Consider the following 25014-nt stretch of genomic DNA (forward strand, 5'->3'; position numbering starts at 1 on the left):
TCATATTACTTAGCAGATCCCATGCTAGCATAGCCCTGCAGTGATTCATATACAACACAGTTGGAACAGGTAAGAAATATGAACTGCTTCAGAGTTGCAAGTGATGCATGAGCTAAAGCTTGGCTTCCCTAGGCCATTAAATACCTACAGGAGAGTGAAAAATCACATGGATTTTCACACACCTGCTAATGGAAAGACCCTAATGCATAAGAATACCTTTTGTGCTTAACTTCCCATTTTGCTTGTGATGCTTCTTTTTGCTTAGTTTTCATATTCGGTCTGCATTTAGGGTATTTAATCTGGCACAGCCTGCACAAGACCATATGCCACACTTAGAGAGCAGAGCAAATACAAATAAGGAGCTTTCATTTAATCACTTATTTAATTTGCAATGATCTAGACCTCTGTGATCTGAAGGAGTACCGTACCAACACCAACAGACAAAACCAGAAAAAGAGTGCAGAGAGCACACCTGCTGCATCAAGTAGATTGTGCCTGACCCCACCCACATATACATTGTGACTGGACACAATCTGGGCACCTTATCACAGGGCTCATAGGAAATTAACATTTTTCCAGCAATTACTCCTCTGAAATGAAGAGAAGAACCAAAATTATTCCCAGGATCTGTGCACCCCACTGGTTCTGACTGGCAAAAACTATCCCCAGGTTCTCATAAACAGTTATATTCAGTCTCAATGTTCCCAAAATACTAGCTTGATAGCTGTTAATCTGAGCCTAGGAGCAAAACCAGAAGACAAAACTTCACTAGCTTTTATACACACAATTAAAGAGGTAAAGAAAGGTAAAACAGCGGTAACATCATCAGCTTGGCACGACAGATAAAAAGTAAGAATTGAGTAAATTTCGCATTGCCCAAGTAGACATGGATAAATTCCAGGTAGTTGTCCTTATTCTTTGCTACACCTGAGGTTCCATCCAGTTTTAGCTCATACTTATTTTCTGATGCTACTTCATGATAGCAATACAGCAGGCGTGCTTTCATGCAGAGTAACTTCTGCCTCAACACATCTTCCCAAAAAGTATTTGTACCCTAAGAGAGAGTCTTTGTTCAATTCTGACTATGACTCAAATGCTGAGACATAACATGGACAACAAAAACCTCAACACTGGAATATCTTCCTGTATAAGGCATACTTCATCATCATCTGAGCAATTAAACTAACTTTTAAGATCATTGAAGATTATGCAAGGAAAAAAAAAAAAAGAAAAAAGCAACCACCATATCCTAAGGGGTTGTTTTCTTCTGCCTGAAAGTTAAGTGACATTAAACATTTCTAAGGCTCTGTGTTACTCACACAATAGATAGAGCTCTCTCAGCTATTTCTGCATGTTAGATATGTCATTTACATTGAATGACAGTGACTTAAATGTCAGCAATGGGTGCACGCATACAAGAAAACCAAGACTCTTGGGAACAGCTTACTATCAATTAATGATGGGTAACTATCAAAAACTCCTAAATTTCAAGTCAGCTCACCGTCTGTAATTATTAAATGCCTTATCTGTAAAAAAGACCTATGTCTATGCAACACAGTTATATCACAATACAGCAAGTCCTTGCTGATTAAGAGTTGATTAGAAACATTATAAATACAACACTATGGGAGCAATTTTGCATTTTCAGTCTTAGTTGAAACTCTAAACCTATAACATAATTCAAAATAACGTAAATTTAGTAAAGCATTTGTTTTTAAGATGTGCTTAAGATTGGGGATTTTTAGCCTAACTGGGTACTAAGAAGTCAAGAAACTTTTAAGCAATTGTTTTGGATTTGTTTTGTTTTCTCTATTGCTTCGTCACTCAACATTTTCTTGTTAGTCACTTCCCCTCTTTTTATACCTCTGTTCACAGTCCCTCCCCTTTTCTTACCTTCATTCCCCTTCCACTGCTGCATGTACAATTAATAAATATCTGCAGTGTAAACGTTTTCTAAGCTACCACTCCAAACTTTTAAAACAATCTATAACTGATCAGGTCACAAAATATCAGGACAAATAGGAAAGATTTCCTTCTAAGTGATGTTCTCTTAATTACCACACCAACAGCATTTTTCCCCACAAAGACTGAAAACTGTTTACCAAAAAGATGAAAACTGTAATGTTTAGTCTTCAGTGTGTATACATAATTTCTATACATACAAAAAAGAAACAGTTTCATATACAACTTTTCAACCAACCTTACTGTACACTATTCTGCAAACTACAGTTTGAAGCTTTGAAATACAAATAGCAAAATTTTACGTAAGTACTTCAAATATCTTCCTTTACCAGCCTGGATAGCTGTGCCATCTTTACAAACCTTTGTTGTCTTACGCAAAGCTTCTTGAGAAAGCACCTACTGCTTATATCTGATTTTCGTCTTATATGAGTGCCTTTGATCTGGCTTTGATCTTCTCATTTCAGTCAGTCTCACAGAATGAGAGACTCAAGTCACATTAAAACCCTTACCATGTTTTTAAAAGCTATCATTTAATACTTTGGGAAAAGTGAGACTGTCAAAAACCTTTTAGCGAGATTTCTGTAGAGCTTTGATTAAAAGAGGTAGTTTTTAATTTTTAGAGTAATGTCGATACATTTCAAAGAATTCATTTTCTAAATCTATTTAGGAAAAACATTTTCTCAGTTTAAAAGGCTGAATAACAAAATCAAGAGCTTCTAGTTCAGTGTTTTTAAACAATCAAAATACGCAGAATGCCTGTTAATTTCATTTAGGTGAAGACAATTCATTGTGAACCATTAGTTCGAACATAGCTAACCACAGAATCTAACGGGGTAAGGGAACGGTGTCCATACGCTAGCCCAGTCCGGCTGCTACTTCAAAGGTAATGTTATTCTTTCTGAAGCAGAACTCAAAAGTGTTTGAACACAAATGATAGCTACAAGTCTACCACGTAATACAATTTAGTACCGTATTCCAATGTATACATAGTATACATACAGGCATCTATCTGTTTGAAAACTGATAAATTCCAGATACACATTTTCAAGCATTTGCACATAGAAACTGGATCATTTAACAAGGAACCATCAAAATGACATCATCAACTGAAGATTTTCCTATCTGGAGACAGCATAATAACAGACTAAGAACCCCTCTCTTTCAAAGTATGCTCACCTTGTCCAAGGACTTCTCAATATCAGATGTGTAAGAGATTCCTCTGGCCCGTGACTGGTTCGGAAATAAAGATACACCGATCGCCTAGCTAGCAAGTCAAACAGAACAGTAAAATATTAGATCTTTTCTCCGAGGGCAGCACTAATGTAGGTCTGTCCTCTGTACCAAAGCCAGTACGAAATGAATTCCTTTGACACATCTATCACTTTCTTAAATTTGGATTAAATTAGCCAACATCTAATTTCAAAAAAATACAGAAAGATGATGGAGCAAGCAAACAACAACGCTATTGCTTTTTTTCCCCTGTAGGAAACAGGATCAAAACAAACAAGCTAGTCAACTCAAAGACTTTCCAACCCAGTTAATCTCTTGTCAGTCTGTTCCTGTCAAAGGAATTCTCCAAAAAGCGTCATTTTTTTTTTTTTCTGGACAATTATTTTCAAATATTTAATCTTTTGTTGAACTTAAGCCTCACACCTTAGCAACAGAAGTCCTATACGTGTTCCTTGGCAGATGGAAACAGCATTTTCTCAACTAACGATTCAGGGGGTTATCTTAACCCCTGTCAGAAGTTTGTCTGGAGCCACTGTATGACCTCTCTGTGATTTCTAACGTCCAGTTATTAAATTAAACGAACAGATGCCCGCAGCAAATATTTTATTAACACAGTAAGGACTTCAGTAACTTTCCAAATAACTAATTCACATAGGGAATTCATAAGCCATTATAGATTTATAAGATTTTATCTTGCTGTTCCTGGTTAATCTCGCAGTTCTGCCCAATCAGAAATTTTCCTGCTTTTTCACACTATGCCTAACTGCATTGAAGTATGAAATGTCTATGCACAAAAACTGACTACATTAATTCAAATAGTTTAGACCACTTCTATAAGGAAAAGAGAATTTCCACTGCAACAGACTTACATGCACAATATTCAGTACTATGGCCTTAAACAGTGCCAGTAACCTATAATTTGATTGTAAACATCTGAGCACAGCTGAGTGACAGCTATAATGGAATCAAATTGAAAGCTTACAGCGGTCCAAACTGTTGGTTTTCTTGGCTGACTGAATTAGCCAAAACTAATGTTTAAAGTCTGTCTGTGAAAAGACTTTAACACTTCCTAGTCTGCAGGTAGTTGTTTTTCTCTCTTCAAATCATTCTTCTAAAGTTACATTAATATTCTGAGCTGTGGTTTTACATTGGCATTTATTTTGTCACAAGCTCAAACATAAGAAAGCAAATGTTTGCCTTTAAACACAAATAAAAGAAAAATATAAGTTATTATGTGAATAAACCTTTCCTTTCTCTCCAGTCTTCTTTAATCAGTTAAGAAACTAATACATTTGTAGAAAGCCAGGAACACTGATTTGTGCATTGCATTACCTAAATCCTGTCAAATATATTGTAATAGTTTGTTCTTGACTTCTCTGCAGAAGATCCACCTGAACTCACACTCCATATTAACTGCAGAAATCAATTAGTTGGGGGAAAAAAAACATTATATCCCATATTACAGCAGTTAAGTTCTCAAAGGATATGTGTAGAAGGGAAGCCTCCACAGTAAGAAACACAGAATGGAAACACAGTGTGATTCCTTTATGACTGCGCTGGTTTTACTGGAGGATGGCAAGAGAGTAGAGGCCCTATTATAAGAGTCTAGCAGTAACATCAGGCTCTCTTTGGATTCAGGCTGAAGTCTTCAATTATAACTAGCACATCCAGCAAGGTATTAAAAAAGTGGATGCCAGAAGCCTTGCCACTGAGCTTTTGAATGTGTCTATCACCCAGACTTAAAAGGTGAATTGTAGAATGCTCCGATTCCTGAGGTGTGGTTCAGCACGTGTCTGTTTGTTCAGGTTTTTCCTCCTCTTGGGACGAACAGATTTGAAATTCTGTATTGCTGCTTCCAAATCCTTTAATAAACAATTAACAATGCTTCCTTAACAGTGTGGGGAATATGAAGTTATCAGAACTGACATTCTAGGGCTGCAAAAATAATACCAGAAGCAGAGTTAGCCCTTGTAAAATGTTCAGACTACTAGCCTAAGTGCTCGTTTCTTACACCATTCTATCTGACCTACTTAGCCACTATGACTTAGAGTATTCTTTCTGCTGTGAGAAATGCTTTCCACCTCCACTGTCACTTACAGTTCTTTTTCTGATGTGAAAAACGCTTTCCACCTCCACACGTACCCTCCTGGTCATTTGCCTGGAATGTTTCGAGTATCCGTTCAGGTCACATCAAAGATCTGCCCCACACATCATCTATGAAGCTCTAGTACATCTACTTTTACAAATCTCCCAGCTAGTTTGAGGATGGAACTTAATTGTCTTGCAAAAGGGGTCGCCTGCAATACTGGGGCCAGCATTCAATGACCTTTCCACTCCCACATTCCTCCTGGAAACAAATAGGTCACTGAAAATTTGTCATTATCTGTGTTATTAATTATTGATCTTTAAAGAGTCACTTTGAAAAATTTTGATCAGACTTCAGCCTTTTAACAGAACTTCAGGAATATCATGCACACTGGCTTAAGAGTCTTCTCCAGGAACTTAGAATACAAGTAATTTCCAGCAGGTTTGGAGCCGAACAAAGGCTCACTCTGAAAGCACTAGCGAAGACCAGTATCTACTTCTAGGCTTAGATCTAGATATTAACCAGTAAAAAATCGTATTTAATGCATGTATATTCAACGTGTGCAGAGACAGACATCACCAGTTCTGTATGACATCCCAAAAGCCTTATCTGCAGTAAGATACATTCACAAGGCATTGCTGTTGATTTCAAAACCTGGCTGAAGGTTATACAGATCCCTTTGAGAAGTTATAGTCTTTTCTTCATTACAAAAGTGTAAGGTGCAAAACAGTCCCATGTTATACTGACTCTGCCAAACTAGCAAATATTTTAAAAAGACAACAAATAAATCTCCAGAATTAAAAATAAAATAAAATAAAATAAAACCTCACATTATTTTTATTGGTTGATAGCAGTGTTCACAAAAATATGGCTGAAGAAATTCTCCTGCTGTTTATTTAAATGGCCTGTACATCTGCTAGGGCCAACCTAAGCATTAGATTGTCTGCTAGATAAGAAAAGATGTGAATCAATGAGCAAATTACTCGAGCCACTGCACTGCCAAATTGGAACTGAGAGTGATCAAGTGGTAAAGCACATTATAGTTGCAAATATCTTCTGCATCCATACTTAACATAAAGAATTTGCAAGAGGCAGGTGACTGCCCACACAAAGATGCAGGCAGTTCATGACAAAATGGTTGTCTCTCCTAAAAACAAAACTAAATACAAAAACAAAACAAAACAAAACAAAACAAAACACCAAACCCTACTTTTCTTTGTAACATTAGGAGGAAATTCCAAAACAAAGCAATATTACATCATTATTCAAACTGCAGTAGTGTTTAGGATCCTGCCATGGTTCTAAATGGTGTAAGGTACTACAGTGCTATCCCGCTTCTTGAACTGGCAAACTCCAAACCCAGTGTGTTCAAATTTTAGAGCTGGTTGAAATATACATTATATATATATATATATACACACATATATATATACGTATTATACACATATATACATATATATATACAAACACATTATACACATATATATACACATATATATATATACACATATTCATTCCAATTAATTAATTAACTTTTTCTTTTCTTTTTTTTACAGTAATAATTTCCATTTTATAAACATGTTTTACTCAGAGTTTGGAGGGTACTTTTTGATTTTGTTTTGTTATGGTTAAAAACATCACTTAGCAGAATTTTTAAATAAATTTTTTAAAATACGTCACAACTTGACTGAAATGAACAATCAAATTTATCAATAAAAGAATGAAAATGTACCACAATCTAGCAAGCCAGATTAACAACACAAAAAATTAAAAATATTCTGCTGACACACAAAATAATTCCTCTGAAAGGTTTCATTAAAATCTTTTAAGATGGAAAATTTTTTTATTTTTTAATAATCCTAACTCAAGAAAAGGAGTGATTTTGGCAAAATTCAATCAACAGTAGCTGTTTCTCTGAAGTTCAACATACAAGTTTCTCAAAACATTTAAAAATAATTTTAAAATACAGTCTACATTGTTACTTGTACTCACACTGTCAAATTAGCCTCAAATTACTTTTTTATATAGTATTCCTTCCAAGGTCAGTATTTCAAAGCATAGCATCATATAATAGCCAGGTTTTTAATCATTAGAGAGAATTACTTCAGCTATTCTTCATCTTTTCACACAGAACTTTATCTGAGAAGCATTATTAAAATGACAAACTTCACTGGAAAATTCAAGAATTGAAAGGAAGTGCTTAATAACACAAATTCCATGAAAGATATTCATTAAACATCTTCAAAAATTCTCAGGAATATCAATAATAGTAAAAAATTGTACCTGTTTGCTGGAACAAAGTTTTGAATGAAATGCTTTGTGTAAATTTTGATCAGTTCAGAATGAAATAAATATCGAAAATATCAATTTTCCACAAAACAGAAATTCAAAAAGTTTCAATTTGTTCTCATGTAAATGTCAATATTTATCACATAGTGTCAACAGCCATGTAGTAACACAGAGAGACTTTCATAGCGCCCTCAATTGCCTTTTCTTCACCAGGAGGTCATGAGCAGATTAAAAATTCATGGAGTACAAAAATATTGTTACGTCTCCCATTTCAAAGCTGCATTTTCAGTACCAATTGCAAATACTGAAGTAGGATACAGTGTGATTTACAAAGGAGAGGCTATTAAAGTGATACACACATACACAACACCAAACTTACAAAATCAGTCTATACCCTGTTCGTCAGGACTTCACCATCAGTGTCCACATACTTCTTCATGAATATTGTAAGAAGCAACCATGCCTCAAAACAAGAAGAAGAGAGTCATTCTGGGGTCTTACTTTCTTTCTCCTTTCTCCTGCAACATGAATCTTCTATTTCCGTGCTACAGAAAAAAAGTTCAGAGATGAAGAGCGAACACAAAGTGGGTGTGAAATTCAAACTGTAATGTAAGTAAAATAAAGCTCTTCGGTAAATCATTCACCTGCCACCTTTCTTGCCGGACATGTTAAACTGGATTTAAGGGACATGTTACTCTTTACAGATATTCAGTGTTTAGAATGAGGATCTCACAGCCTATCACCTTTCATGGTGCCTCCTGCATTTTGAGAGACCTTTATAGTAATAGGCTTGTATTTATCACCAAGCTCCTTAATCTTCTGGAGAAAGCCAGTCGTCAATATAAACATAAAGCAAGCTAAACACAAGTAGGAACTTGGTATGAGACAGGCATGACTTTATACAAGCGTAGAAGAGTCTAGGACTAATATAAATCAAGATGTTAACAAATACATCTTTGTCTTGAGACCAGAAAACCATTTAAAAATGAGGTGAAAAGAGACAATTGAAACTTGCTCTTATGTTTGAAGAAAATAAAGTATTGTGAAAATGAAGTTTAGTGAAGTATATTTTTTCATAAGGTTCTGCAAACAGCACAGAACTAAGTGTGTCTAAGAGATGGAAAAAAAAACCCTAAATTAACTGAAGACCCTATTTTTCCAAAGGTCTGCAAACACATTTAATTTGATACATAATAAACACCACCACTTCTCACTGATGGAAATACAGGCAACATTCCTACCAACTTCAACAGGTTTTATCCATGTTCATAACTACACATATAAATCTCTTCAGAATTAGGAACTTGGGCTGCTGCAGAAAGTGCTTAAACTGCAATGAACAATTTTTTCAGCAAATTACTGAGCAAAATAAGCATCTTCCTGTACTGCCAGTTATCTGTAACTAGATAAGAAGATCTACTCATTGCAAAATTTTCATAGTTTTCTGAACAAATTTTAGCTGTAAGATTTCTTGTGAGGTATGCAGTACTTTGTATTACTTCGCAATATACACTAATAAATTAATAGTATGTGTGATTGGTGATTTAGATCCTTTTTTGGTAGATGATGCAATATTTCACTAACCAATTTCTATTCATATTTACACAAATATTGTCAACAGGCCTTAAAATTCAGTTTTTATAAGCTCACACAAACAAGAAATGTTGCTTGAATAACTATAAAAGAATAAAAAAGAAACACAGATAAATTGGACATAGAAAATAATGACAAATTCTGTTCTTACAATATGTTCAGCTCTAGATAAAGTGCAAATTTCCAATATTCGGCGACAATCAAAAGTCTATCACATTTTTCGCCTATGCTCACCTTAAGAACCCTGGCCAAAATTCAGCATAGCTGAAAAATTCAGATACCATTCTAGATTTTGTCTTCAGTACTCATTATTCCTGCTTCTGCAAGTCTGATAAGAACACTATGATGGAAAACACCATCCTTGCAGTCTCCTGTGTAGATCAGAAAATAGTATTTTTCTACCTGACGTGGCAATTTGTCTTATACGGTTATCATATGGTTTGATAATATGGCATCTACACCACACTTGCTCTGCTATTATACAAAACACTAGCCAATGAGTATTGCTGTTGAAAAGTCACACATAAATATTTGCTTGGTCGTGGATTTTTTTTTTTACGTGACCTTTCATAACTGAACACTCAGGCCCTGCTCCTGAGACGCATGTGTGGAAATGTTAAATCTGTACTTTAATGTTTTAAACTCCAGGGTCCTGAACTGCACTCTACTGGTTTTATATGTTTTCCTTCTTCCAATACAGTTGTATTCTAGGAAGAATGCGATATAATTCCACAATTAATTCCTACCTGCTGTGACAGCGCCCCCTCAGGGTAAAGATGATTTTTTGCATTAATACTCTGAAAGCTGCCACTGTGACTGACCTTAAAGACACTGACAAATTAATTACTTTGCTAGTCAATATGGCATGGCAGCTTAAAGATTTGAGCAGATACCCATTCAGTTAACATGCATGCTGCCATCTGCTGAATACGACAGCAAGGGATTTGTAATACTCTCTCTGAAAGAAAAGCTGCGTAGCACCTTCCAACAAATATGTTACCAAACTCCTCATTCATAGCTTATTTCACAAGTCAAATAAAGACTGTTGAGGTTCTGTAAGAGAACTGGTAGTATCTTACATTTCTTTGATCCACAGGTTTAAAATTAAAAAAGAGACTATCTTAGAGGATTCATTAAAGCTTTGGTTCTGAGCCCACTGCTTTAACAGCTGGAGCTAGGTTATATTCAAAAAGATCATGAGATTTATGTGAACAGTCATGCAGTGCAGATGTGAGCAAGGGAGTTCATAGTTTATGTACCTCACTGTCAAGACTCAGTGATACCCTGACTTAAAGAGCTCTCCTCTGGCTTGAAATAAAAAAAAAGTGGCAATAACATTCAAGCTGAAGCTCCTGCAAAACAATGGTCGGGGCCAGCACAGAGGAGTGAATTTTTTAAAAAAAAAATAAGTACGAGAAAGCTTGATACCATTCTTACAAAGACTAGTTTTCTTCTGAAAAAAAAAGCAGAGGCCTACCAAAACTTCATACATTCTTTTTCTTTTTGATTTTCAATAAAACCACATCAAATTAGAAAACTGAGCAATTTGTACTCTACTGTTTGTGCAAATAAAAATATACATCAAACTGGTCTAAAACTATATACATACACACATAAAAATATATACATATATATACAGATAAAACCATTACAATATACACTGTATCGGTCCAAAAATATATACTGATGGGAAATACAGCACCTATTTTTTCTCATCTATGTCGAGGGATAAGATAGGTGGCTCCAAGTCCCACACACAGCAGAAGAGGCAAGCCAGTTGTGCAGATCACCACTCTTCACATTGAAACAGGATCACAGGATAATTTAGACTGGAAGAGACCTCAGGAGGTCTCCAGTCCAAACTGCTCCTCCAAGCAGGGTCAGCTGTCAGGTCAGAGTTGGTTACTCAGAGTTTTATTCAATCTGGTCTAGAAAACCTCCAAGGGTGCAGACTGTACTACCTTGCTGGGCAACCCGTTCCACTGCTTGACTGTCTTAATGGTGAAAAAGGGCTTCCTTATGTCTTGAAATATGTCGTATTTATAGCTTTTTACACCTCCTGAATATCAGATATTGTAGGTATGACTCACTTTTCAGGCACACTAGTTGTAAATGAAGGACAGCTGTCCAAAAGACCAACAAAATTACTGGAATGTAAACCACAGCATGAGGGAAAACAAGACCCTTTGCACCAAAGTATAGTTTTATTATGATCATTTACTATGGATGACTTAATCCAGCTATTCCCTCTAGAATGTACAAATGGGCTGATATCCTACAGAAACTGAAGAAAATCTTTATAAACATTCTTCTCTAAAGAGATGCTGTGTTTACTTTGATCAAGTATCATAGCCAAAGCTACGAAGGAGTGGAATCGGAAAGAACGGAACCATTTCATCTGTCCATCTGATGCTGCTGTGCAACAGGATAGGAGAAATTCAAAACAAAACTTGGGCCAACTCAAGCATTTGGGGTAACACTGGGCAAATGGAATATGATAAAAAAAGGGATAATATGTCCCACATGCAAGTTACAGACTCCTAAATTTGATATTGTAACGAGAAAATAGAAAACAAATGACGCTATATTGTGGAATGCAGAATCCGCTGAGCTGTTAAATCTATCCAGTGCAACTCTTAGTGAGCAAACCTACACTGCTTCGAGGCTTGGATGGAGCTTGTTTGGAGGTCTCCTCGCTCAAGGCAATTAGTGTATAATCTGGATAATCTCCTCACAGATTAAGAAGAGCAGATACCATTCAATAATTGCCAAGAGACACACCAACTTACTTTATAAAAGGACTTTAGAACCTAACAAATGTTGTATGAAGTAAGCTGAAATACTTTTTTAAAATATTTTTCTTCCTAACATTTGCCTTTTAAAAAGCTGTCTCCCTACTTAAACTAATCTCAGAGAGAATACTGACATATACCTTTCATAGCTACGATCCCACATCAGTGTTCAAAGTCTAATCCTACAGAAGCACCAGGGGAACGCCAGTAAACACCAGCTTAGACCATTACTTTTTTTCAGATTAGTTATATTCTAGCACCCAACTAGAATTAAAATATCATAACAGTGCCTGAGTTTATGTCATCAGCTATAACAAGCATCCTTCTTGGCTGTATGGGACAGACCCACAAATATTGCAGTAGTACCACAAATAGCAGCATACTACTAGGTTCTTGTACAAACTGAAACTGATTAAAAATCAAAGTGCTGAACTACTGTACTACAGAAAACACCCACCTCTTAAGCTCATTTGTCTTTGTGGCAAGTTCTTAGGCAAACTTTTCTTTCTCCATTCCAGCAGAAATTTCTGTACAGCACACAGACGTGAGATAATAGATACACTGATTCTTCATCTGGGGAAAAATATCGGGTATGAAGGCAACATTCAGAACTTTAAAATAGAACAGAACATAAAATCCATCAGAACGTTTGCACCATAATTTATAATCATGACCTAATCATGCTTCTAAGTACTTGTGCCCTTAAGCGATTGTGACAAAGACTGGTATTGCAATTGAACTTTCAGTAGTGATTCCTTGTTATTATTATTTTGAAAGTCAGTCCTGCAGGATGCCGAGCCCCAGAAACTCCCAAGGATCAATAGTTGAGGATACTCGGGTCCTTTCAATTCCCACAAACATCTCGTTGTTTCACAGGAATATTGGAAGCAGCCTCTTCACTATGACACTCTGCTCATATGTATGCTATGAGACACGAATTAGTCTTGTTGCATATAAACATTTACAGAATTAAAATTACTATCTAAATAAATTCATGTGTCATCATGCATCATATTTCTCTGTCTTTGTTATTTTTGCAGTATGTATTTGCAAAGTACATTATGTTCCAAAATAGAACTAGTCAATATTAAACATTCTACAGATTCCCAAAACTTAGCCGAGGAATTAATTTTCTGATCAGCTACTTAGCTCAACTTTAACTGCGACTTGACAGGCTGCAAATTATCTGGTTTAAGAGGTAATATTCAATTTTAAATTATGCCAACTGAATACTGTTTAAAAATGTTATTATTGCTATTCATACTGAGTGATCGTATCTTCTTTATTTTCAAAATCTGCTGGCCAAACCAATTTCTATTAAACAACTGACTAGATTTTACTATCTGCACTAGAATTCTGAAATAAAACATATTTCAACCTTAGTTCTCCAAGCTGCACTTATTTTATGTGATAGTGAATGTTTAAGAAGATCGGAGAGTTCATCAAGAACATATTTACTGCCCTTGTGATCTTTTAAAAGAGAACTTAATCCTTAAGTTTTACGATATTTAAAACTATAAAAGTCACACACAACCAATAATACACTTAAAGGTCCCTCTGATGGGATATGTTGTATTGTACTTGTCCATATTAGAGAGGAAAATATCAGGAAGCTTGTGAGCAGAGTTCCATAATGTTCTATGAGAAGCATTTTTGGTAGATGAGCTTTGTTCACATATGCTGTGACTTTCATTAGAAATGCCATTCCTACATTTCAAACTGATGAAATCTTTAATTACGTGTTTTCATTTCTATTTATACAGTAAGTCGTATTTAAATATAACTGATTTGTAAACCCAAAACGACTATAGCCATGTAGTGCTCTAAGTAAAGATGATATTAACTCCTAAAGGGACAGAAAGAGTAAGATAATTTATTTTACTAATTTGCTTTTGATGCATAAATAAAGTCGTGACTTAAAAAAAGCAAAGAAAAACAAAGAGAACTGAATCACCTTATAGAAATATTTACAAATATTGATATTCAGATCAGCTTCAAAACAACTTACATTTCCACAGAGTTAAGCCTTTGTTGTATTTCATATGAACTCTAAATACCTGGGAATAATTTACTAGGGCAGTTTCTCCTCCTTTAAAATTAAGGTCAAACTTAACCTCCAGCAAAAGTAAATTCTAAATATATAGAAAGAGCTGGAGATGTGAAAGAGGTGCTTAACCCACTGGTTCTCTACTAAACCTGTCCACTTCACCCAGTACCCAAACACTTCCGTACATCCGCCATGCACGACTTTGCATACTTCACAAAAGCCAGTAACGATTATGCTGATCCACAGCTACCTGCACCTGCAGGACGCCTGACGCTGGCACTGACAATAAGCTCATTGGGCAGTAACATTAGTATTGCAGTTCTTCAGAAACTTGAATTTTAACTATTTTCAGTGCACACTTAGATAAAAAGGAAGTCAATTTTCACAGAAAAGTTCCTAAAAAAACTCTGAATATCAAAAAATCTTTTTAAATATTCACTTTAAGAGAGCAGGGAGTAGTAAAAACATCAACTGCTAGATTTATTTTCAATAATTATTTAGTGAGCTTTCAACTTTCATAATGTAGAGAAAAACAAAATACATTTTTTAGGTATTAGTAGGATTTAAAAAAATGCTCAAGTGTTGACCTAACTGCACAATTCTATTTAGTAATCATCACTAGGACAGTTACACTGATAAAACATGCTTCTAAAACTTCATTTCAGAATTGTAACTAATATAGCAATGGGGATTAGGAAGCGAGGTTGTAGTATTGACAGACTCCAAAAAAATGATGACTCTCCTTACACGACTGATAACTATAAAGTATATTTCAATGAGATGGCAAAATCTGTCCAAATACAAGCAAATTTAATAATTTACAGTAGTCCTGAATTTCGTCCCATATCTGCAGTATCTCTGTATTTTTTTAACATCTACATACTCTTCACTGGCTAAATTAAATAAATTAGTATTTCACTGATTTTTGTATTCTCTTGATTTAACAAGCCATCTGTTTCTCTCACGTTCCTTACAAATATAATCAAATACAACATCTATCATAAAAGTTTAGCTTCCGTATCATTGATAGCGTAATTTTGGTTTTATCTTTTTCTCTCTTTCCTGTCACTGAAATATCAAAGTCTCTTCTGTAATGAAAGACACATTTACATTCTCCAAGGCCATGTCAGCTCCATTAAAGGGTCAATATTCAACCCCTTTTCCCAAATCCCTAAACTACAATGCCAAATCTGGACCACCTTCCTAACTTGGTGGAAAATTTAACACCCATGAAATATTTAAGACTATTTAAGCAACATTTTTTTATTTATATATTTATAATATTAATATTTAAGACTGATTTCATGAAAAATTTTGTTGTCCAGAAAAAAATATTCAGTATCACTGCAATTAAAAATACAGCTTTCAGGTGTGACCTGCTATAAATAATTTAAAGAGTGTTTGTCTACAGATGCATATGTATGTTGTCTTTTATCATAACTCCCATCAGTACTTTCGAGCTGTCAAACTCAGATTGCAGAACTTAGAACTTATTTATATATAATTCAGTACTTACACCCAATTTATCAACTTAGTTTCCAATGTACCCAAGTACCTGTCTCATTCCGACTGCCAGCAGTACATGTTGCAATATGGTGTGAAAAAGTTGTTATAACTTTAGCCACACACTGAGAATATCCTTGGCTATCTAGACAAGCTGCATTCAGCGTGCCTCCATTTTGCTAACACTGTCACTGATGCCTGCAGGAAAGCTTTTGATATCTCTTTTCTTCTCTCTCGTGACTATTTTAGCCTGACAGCAGCCACCTCCGTACAAAGAATTCAAGAAGAAATGTAATTCACGCAGAATATCATAGGTTTTAAGGATGATTAAAAGCTTTGTTAGAGAGAGATCGCTGGAATCAGGTATTCCCTTGAAACCTTGTGGCATACAGCAGAAGTAAAAACTTCTCATATGGACTTGAATGTTGTTTAATTATTTCAGACGCATTTTAACAAACTCAGTTATTGCAGGTACTAATTGCTACTGATTCTCATCACTCTTCAGAGAGTCTTTTCTGGCAAAAAAATGAGTTGTCAGGTTGCTAGAGGGTGGAGGAATAAGTCCATTACATTATTTTCTTTTTTTTCCTAATGGACTGTTAAAATCAAGCGGAGCAGAATTGGGACATTTCACGCTGTCCTTTTGAAACACATTTCGGTACCTTTTCGTATATCAAACAAATTATTCGCTTGTAACACATAAAAGTATCTGAGGATTTCAGGAGATCTGAAGTCTCACTTTTTCCAGGGGCCCAGGGAAGCATTTGTTTTATTTTTAACTTGCACTCTGCAGTATTTTACTGATTTCAAAGACATTTATTTTGAGCAGCATCAGGAAGCGGACAAACATACCACATCGCTGAAGCTCTTCATAAAGTCTGCATTCTACGATAATTTAATAGTTCGTACATCTTGCCAGTTTTATCTATGGTAGACTGAAAAAAGGGAGTGGGAAAAAGTGTGGGGAAAATAAAGGTAGGGAAAATAAGAGAACTAGTCTCTGAGGTACTCTAGAAAAGATCTAAATACCTTCACACCCGCCTTTGTGATTTTAGAATCTGTGTTCTTTTTCACAAGAAACTGTTTCTTTAGAAAACACCATTCATTTTGTCCTTTGCAGAACCTCAGATTTTCAGTGCTTTGGTAGCATGACTTTACTTATTATCGAATCCATATTAATATATGCAGCTGTCCCTTTTTTTTTATCATTATTTCATAGAAAATAGACCTTTTACATCTTTTCTACAGAAAAAAAAAAAAACACAACAACCAAGGCACAAAAAACTAAACCCGCCTCCTTGCTGCATCTTCTTGAATCTTCTTTGCAGAAGAAAATTCAATAGAGTTCGTATCAGAGGGGATTCTCTTCCCATTGTAGACCCTGGAATGTCAATGGAAGCTCATCCATAAATTCTATAAGTTCTTCTTCTTGTCATAAGGAACTACACTTTGTAGATCTACCTTCCATGGAAATGGAAGACTTCATCTTTGTAGAAGATACTGTTGACCAAAAGGGAGCTTCTCTAAGTCATCTTACATAAAGCATAAATTTTGACTCACTCACAAAAGAAAAATGTGGTTATTTTAATCCTAGAAGATATTCAGAACGCAAAAATATAATAAACCACTGCAGGAAAAATTGGCATTTTTGATCTGGGAACATAATGCCAAGGACATGCAATCTTTTTGGACAGCATGTGGGCAGAACAGTTTCTGCTCCATTTGTCTTTCAGTGGTGGTCTTAACTCTTGAAGATAAAAGATACCAATCATGTAGGCTTGGAGAGTATAAGTCAGAAAACCATGCCCTGTCCATACTCACTGTATTAGACACTCAACCAAAACACCCTTCCAAGCTTGCATTTTTGTTTAATTTCTTTATACCGAAGTTTTGCTTCTTTAAGGCTATTTTTATCCTATTTTTCTGTTTGTTAAGATTACATAGCATCTAAAAATCCACCACAGCATTGGCCTTTCTGTGCTAGCTGCTAAAAAAGCACACAGTGTAGACCCCACAGAACCTAATAAAGACCAAAAAAAAAACCCAACTGTAAAGCTAATACATTTTTACCATATAAAGCTGAAAACCTCATTTATAATAATCTTATTTATAATCTTATAACTCAGGTTACCCTGACCATAGATCATGAGCTCGACTGAGTCTTGTACAGGAAAATAACTGAAACTAACATACTTTGCCCATGCTAACGGGATGGTGCTGCTCCAAGTGTGATTTGCATGTTGGCCACATTCAGCTGTGCTGAACATGCCACCCCGAGGAAGCCAAATCGCATCCCTGCCTGCACCTCCTCATCTGGAGCTGTGGAAGAGTGACCATGGGCTGCTGCACAGGCAGAAAGGAGCCTGGGCTCACAAACCAGCGTTGTCCAACTGCAAATACGCCGGTTGAAGTGGAGAAAAGGAGACGCTTGACTGCACGCTACAACATGTCCTTGGGAGGATCCCAAAGAACTCCTCAACCAGTGACCTCCACCAACCTTCACCTACGTAGGCCTCCCCACCGCAGCTCACTGGCCAAACCGCACGACGGTCCCTTGCTGGCCCGCGGACTGGCTGGACAGCAGAGTGGCAGCTTTCCCCTCACCGGGGCTCAGCCAAGCCCCGACCTCACTTTCTAGATGCGGGAGCGAAAGGGCAGCAGGATCCCCCAGACAAAACCCCCCTCCCCGCTGCGGCACCTGCAGCTCCCCGCCACGGCCCGCCCTCGCCCCTCTCCCGGTGCCAGGTGCCCCTCTCGGGAGGGCCGCACCTGCCCGCCCGCAGCCGAGGCGAGAGCCGTGCCTGGCTGCACACTGCCCTCCGCGGAGAAAGCAGCCTCCGCCAGCCGCCCCCTCCGCCGGGGAACGACTCAAACTTTGGGCGAAGGGGCACGGAGAGCCCCGCCGTGAGGCGGGACACCGCGCCCTCCAGCAGCCCGGGCCGCGCCTCTCCTCAGCCGGCGGCTGCCCGCGCCCCTCAGCGGCGCGGCCCGGCGCGGCCCGGCCCGGCCCGGCCCGGCCCGGCCGGCCACCGCGTCCCCGGCCGCTCCCCGCTAACTGTCCGCGGCTCCCTCACGGCGGCGGTGATGTCACATCCGCCGTCCGCTCCCCGTCCAGCCCCGTCCGCGCCGCCGTCTCCCGGGCCCAAACTTTCGCGGTGGGCTGGCCGGGGGCGGAGGGGAGGGGCGGGGGTGGGACGGGGCAGCCGAGCCGCTCCGGCAGCACGGGCAGCGCCGTCCTCGCCCGCCCTCTTTCCTTCCTTCCCTCCCTCCCTCCCCGCGCCGAGGCTGCCCGCGGAATGAGCGTCCCCCGGGCGGCTCCCGCTGCCGCCTCCACTCGGGCTCCGGCGGGCGGGCGGGAAGCGCGGCTGCCGGCGCGGTCGCTGCAGCGGGAGCGGAGTGAATGACCGAGCGGAGCGGCGCGGAGAGGCAGCCCCGGGATCAGGATGCGGGCGCCCGCCAACATCCTCAACCTCCTGCTGCTGTCCTTGCTGGCCGGCCTCGATCCCTCCAAGGTAGGAGGCGGCCGGGCGCCCCCGCGGACCCCAAGTTCTCCCGGCCCCGCAGCGGGAAGCGGAGCGAAGGCGGGCGGTGCCGGCCCGCGCACGGCGTATGCAGTAGCGGGCGATGCGGCTCCGCCGGGCGGCTGGATGGCTCCGGGGACAGGCGGGTGCGTGTCCTTCGCTGTCCGCTCCGCCAGGCGGGAGAGTTCGGTGGCGGAAGCGGCTGGCCCCGGTCTCGGGGTTACCGGCTCCGCCGGGCGCGGCGGGGACGCGCGGGTGCGAGCGGTCGGAGGGGCTGTGGGCGCGCTGCAGCCGGGCCCACCGCAGCGGCACGCAGAGCACCCGCACCCCCCAGTGTGTGTCCCCCGCACCCCCAGTGTCTCCCTCAGAAGTTCTGTCCGCGGCGGGCGGGGGCCGTCGGGCCGGGGCCGGTAGGTGTCCGTCGGGGACGGACGGCGGGTGGTCGGGCTCAGGAGGCGTTTGGGGTGCTGGGTGGCTGCAGCAGCTCTGGGGAAGCCGCCGGGCACTGGAAGCGGGGATCGACGGCCTCCGAGTGGAAATAAATTTGTCTGGAGTGGGACCGGAGGCGTCACGTGAAGACGCCGGTTTTAATGCCACAGCCGCTGCTGCGGAGTTCCGTTATTTTCGGACGTGTCCAGGTCAGCAAAAGATCACATCTGGTACCGAAATCATGATAAAGAGTAAACAGTAGGCTTTAGCCACGCAGCCTGGCGTGTGAAGGTGATTTTGGAGTAAATCATTAAAGCAATCAGAATTGCACTTCAGGGCAATAACGACTGAAACCCCCTAGGCCTGCAGATGTCCGTAGTGCTGCATCTTATGGATGTAGAACTTGTCTCGTTTGTCTTTTTGTGACATGCAATCCTGTAACCGCGAGCATTATAGAAAAAGTAACGGGAGCGGAATCACTCTTACAGCATCGCAGTCCATCACCAGCAGCGCGCTGTCCCTACCGCGCTGCCGCGATTTGTGTGGTGTGTTGGTGAATGTCATTGTAGTGGTACCGTTTGGGTACCAGACGACCATATGAGGCAATGTTCAGCTCCTCTGGCGGGTTTTTTTTTTTTCCTTTAAAATAAAGGCATTAATCATATACAAACATGTACTGCATTTCCAATAGTATGGAAGGGATGTTCCTCTATAAAAATGTAAAGATAGAACTTAAAAAAGCAATTCAGTGGAAATGTGATTTACAGCTGCAGCATTCTGAGTTTTTAATCAGTAAGATAACAGTGACAACTTCAAAAAGCAGGAGTGATGTAGGATTAATGACATTAGCTAAGTAATTAATTATATCAATATTATTAAATAGGAGCTATTTGAAAGTATCAGCTATTGCTATGCCCGTAAAGAGACTCATCAGGCAATGCATAGAGTTCCACATCTGTGTCAACAGCAGCACATGGTCACATTATAATTACAGGTTTCCAGACACTCATTTTTCTTTATTTTTCTATCTTCTGTTACACTTAGTGAGACCTATTAAAGTTAAGAGACTTAGACTGCGTGAAAGCAGGGAAAGCAAAATTTGTTTAACTGTCTATCCACAGAAGAGTAAAACCACTAATGAAGCCATCGAGCTTCAGCTGGCAGAATTATTCCTTTAGTTCAGGTGTTAGAGATATGCCCCAAAATAACAGTGGGAAGAAATGCTTCGTCTTACATGTCTATCACCATCCAGCACTGAAAAGCAGGATGAGCCACTGGAATGAAATGGCATAAATTAACTTTTGAAACTTTGCTTCTAGCCTTTTTTGCTGTGGCATACTGTGCAGAGGGCATAAAAATGGCCTTTTATTCATCACTCTGTGTGACATTTTCAGGGATATTAAAATGTTCATTGCAGGCTCTTTTAACTTTGTGAAGGGGTCACGAGCCAGAAAGCTCAAAAGTCCTTAAGATTATGTAAAAATAAGAGCCCTTAATCAAAGTCTGGTGTTTATTAGAGGTAAATTGGGTTTTCAGAAATAAAAACATGAGATTAAATGGTTACTCAGATCTTTGGTTAAGATGCTGCACCACATTAAGCACAAAAATGATGCCACATGGCAGATAATAATTTCATTTTGTTGACTATGAACAACAGATTTCATATTTCTGTGAAAAGTGATATATGTAAAAATGTTTACAGGTCTTTTTTAGCAAATAAGTACAAGTTGTGACTGAAATCTCACTTTAGAAATGGAAGTAGTGATTTATGTTAAATTGAAATGGAATAATAATTTTCTGCCCTGCAGGTTGGGAAGCAAATACATCATATGAAATTAATTGTAGGAAACAGGGGGATGTTAAGTTCTTTCTTTTCCAAAAAGAATTGTGCAGTATGCCCATGACTAGACAACTTTTTCCATGCCCTTGACACTCAGCTTATGAAAATACATCACATCAGGCATTTCAAAGCACACACAGTACATTCCTATTCATGTCCTACATAATTAATATTCAAGTAATAACTTATTTTGCTGATTGACTACTTTAAGATAATGCCTGAGAAATAAAGCTTTGATTTAGCACCAGGCCATCACTGACTCAAGACTGCTGTCCACAGACACTCTTATTATGACAGGGCTTTTATGCTAAATTTACTAGATTATTTACTGATAGTAAAGTGTTTAAGTATCGCCATCTTATGGTAAAATATGTAACAAAAAAAAAATATATAGGTTATTCTTAAATCTCTGGAACATTGAGATTTTGTTTCAATCATAGTTATTTATTGCCCATGCTTTTGTATTTTTTATTTTTTTCTTTCTGCTAAACAGGATATAGAATACTGACCAGCTCTGGAAATTCTTCTTTAACAAATGTAAGACAGCTCACCACTGATTAATTTTAAACACTCTTAGTGCTAATTACAGAATATCAATGTGAAGAGACTTACTAAATGTTATATCTCTTAATTTGATTCTATTTTTCTCTGTGTTTACATAGAAAAATACAAGAAAATATAACTATTTGTTATATTTCAGTAAAATTTTATTTCCAACAGGGTGGCTAGATATTCAGCAGGAAGCCAGTTGTAGGGTAAGGACTTGGAATAGAAAATCTTTCTTTTCTACTTTTCTCCTACACTTAAGTGCAGTATCTTGAAAGAAGGAACTATTAAGTATTAGGAAATTTCTAAGAGTTACTGCTAGATGGCATCTCTGTGCTGCTTTTCTGCAAGCCTGGAGTTTTCTGTAATGACCTTCATAGTATGCAAAGTGGACTTCTTTTAGAAGGGTTGCTTTTGCTGGTCATCATTTGATGATCACAGTGGTATAACCAAGTAAGCATTTTATACTGATGTAATGCTACTCCACATTGAAATCAAGCTCGGCAGGTTTCAAAGTCTTGATGGCATTTTTTTTAAGTTTAATTTTGAAAATTTAAATAGATCTGAAAAACATGTTCATTTTTCAATGCAATTAATGAACTTTGTGCCTTTAACTTTTATAATGGCTGTATATCCTACATCTGTTGGGTTTGAATTTGGCAAAAAAAATGTTTCAGAAGAAGACTGCCAAATACAATCCCAAAGAGAAGCTAAATACAGTATCATTAAGGACAGTTACAGAAAGCAGCTGTTATGTATATTCATTGCTTGGGATAATAGGATATTTGAGAATATTAACATTAAAAAATAAAAGCAAATTTGAAACCAGTCATCTATTTTTGAATGCTTAATTGAACTTTACATTTTGATCTTTAGAATGGTTGTGTTTCCAAAAGTTAAAAATCTACAATTTTCACACGTAATCAGACCATGCAACTCACACTAAAATCTTTTTCACAGATTTCAAGGACTTGTCAGTAGGAAGAGTGTGCTGCTTTAACACTGCTTCGCAATACAAATTAATTCATCCCTATTGTGAGATTTTATAACAAGAATACTATGTACAAACAAGGGTTACCACAGTACACTGGTTTTGACTCATAGTACTACAATGCACTGCAAAATTAAATGAAAATCTCATTAGCTACCTGGAAATTAATTTACCGTGTTTCCTACAGCATTAGTTAGTCAATATGAAAATCATATACAATTATTTAGCCTGAGTGATTTAAGTGTGCCCTAAATCATTAATTGCTGAAAGTGGTCAACTCTCGCTTGGTGTCTGCTCTCCCATTTCTGAGCAACATGATTCAGTAGCCATTGAAGAACATCCTACTGCTCCAGTACATCCAGGGCCCTCTCCCAGGTGTCATTCCAGTTACGTTACTGTCACTCTGGTAACTTCAGTCAATGGGTAAAGACCAAAGAGTGTTGTTAACACTACTGTTTCTTCCTGCAATGGTCAATACAATGCCTTCTAACCTTTCAGTCCTGGACAAAAAGATGCTTCATATATTTCATATTCATCCACACTCAATGACACAGGTCCACCATATGTTATGTAAAATCACAGAAAGGGATTCACTATATCATTTTAAGTAACGTATATGAAGGTATTGGAAGAGACTATGCAAAGACACGCATGTGAGTGACATCTGCATGGCTGCTAACTCTTCTGGCTTGGTCTTCAGACATCCCATGGTCTTTAAGGGCTTTTTATGGTGTTTCTAGATGGATACAGATTTAACACAGTTACAAATTTCAAGTTCAAATCCATGAAGTTCGTAAGGGGCCTATTAAGAAATGAACAGAGAGTCCTCAGAGAGGGTCCAGTCTATTTTGGGCACTGAAATCCCCTTTTCAATACTGTAGTATGTCAAAAGTGCTTCAGGGCATCACTTAGGCATTCTTACTGAGTCTTCACTGAAAGCCAGGTGAAATTCAAAAGCCATGTGTAAATCTTTGCAGCAGTGGTCTGGGAGGAGTCCTCTCAAAGACCGTCTTTCACAAAAACGACAATCTATCCTACTGCCTCACTCCACAAGGCAGTAGATCTCTTGTGTAACATGAAACCTAGAGAAAGTGAGGAGCTTGTGTGCCTGGGTTTGAATACAGAATTCTTTTCACGAGGGAGCGTTCAGGAAAAAGTGTAAAACTTCTCTTACTTATAGAAATGAACTGAAAATTTCAGAAATTCTTGCATTTAAGCCTAAGTTAGATAAAAACAGAAAGAAAGAAAATACCTCAGAATTCCAGACCAGATCTATTATTCACATGTTTTTAAACCAAGTTGTGTGACAGCAGCGCGTGTTTCTAGACACATCAATAATTCCAGCTAAGAACCTCGCCAGCAGAATTCTTAGCCCTCCAAGCCAGTAAAAAACAGAAATACAGGAGCAGTACTTATTACTCTTGAAAATTCTTTGAATGGTCTACAGAAAAACATTCAGGAGTTAAACATTTTTTATGTAATTCAAGAATGCTGAAAGAAGATCAAAGAGCTTAAATGGTAGTCATTTAATGTAAGGATACAGTGTGCACTTCTTCCCACATGGTCAGCTAGTAAGTGTGCATTTGGTGCACCTGCAGAACAGAACAATTTACTCTTCACCTGATCTGATCTCATTTTTCAAAAAGGAGTTCCTGCACACAAAAAAATTAAGCCCAAAACAAACAAAAAAACCCCCACAGCCTCAAATCTGTCCCCCTTCACTATTTTTACTCACTTTTTTTTTTTCTAAAAGGAAATCATTTTAATGCATTCGCAGGGAGATCTCTTAAGAACTCTCAAAGTACACAGCATCAATCTTCATGTACTTCATCCTGGCATTAATGATGTTTTTGTTGAGTTTGCTAAAAAGAAAAAAACAGGTGATAAACATCTTAACCATTCCTTTATTCAGTCAGCAGGGACATTTTCCTAACACTAGAAAGAATTAATTTTCTAGAGGACAAAATTCCTCTTACTTCAGTACTAACTTATCTTTACCATCAGTTCAGAAAGTTGATTCCTTTGTTTATCATATTTACACTGGAACACACTGAATATTAACCAGAAATGACAGTGCATGTTATCCAAGAAGTAAAAATATAAGTGAAACAGAAATGTAAAGGTGGCTGTTTTGTAGTGAAAGCTACACAGGACTCTAATTTAGAAATGGACAAAAAGTTGCAAC

The 25014-nt window shown here is 38.3% G+C and overlaps 1 protein-coding gene across 1 annotated transcript in view; it reads left to right on the top strand.

Moving 5' to 3' along the window:
* Nucleotides 1-18945: 18945 nt before the first annotated feature.
* Nucleotides 18946-25014, top strand: part of OLFM3 (olfactomedin 3) — a 65486-nt gene continuing 59417 nt past the window's right edge. The window contains exon 1 of the mRNA XM_086462645.1: nt 18946-19014. Coding sequence (XP_086318771.1) covers nt 18946-19014 — 69 coding nt within the window. The remainder of the gene's footprint in view (nt 19015-25014) is intronic.

The sequence above is a fragment of the Leptosomus discolor genome, chromosome 3 (genome assembly GCF_034619465.1).
Source record: "Leptosomus discolor isolate bLepDis1 chromosome 3, bLepDis1.hap2, whole genome shotgun sequence".
Classification (NCBI taxonomy): domain Eukaryota; kingdom Metazoa; phylum Chordata; class Aves; order Leptosomiformes; family Leptosomidae; genus Leptosomus; species Leptosomus discolor.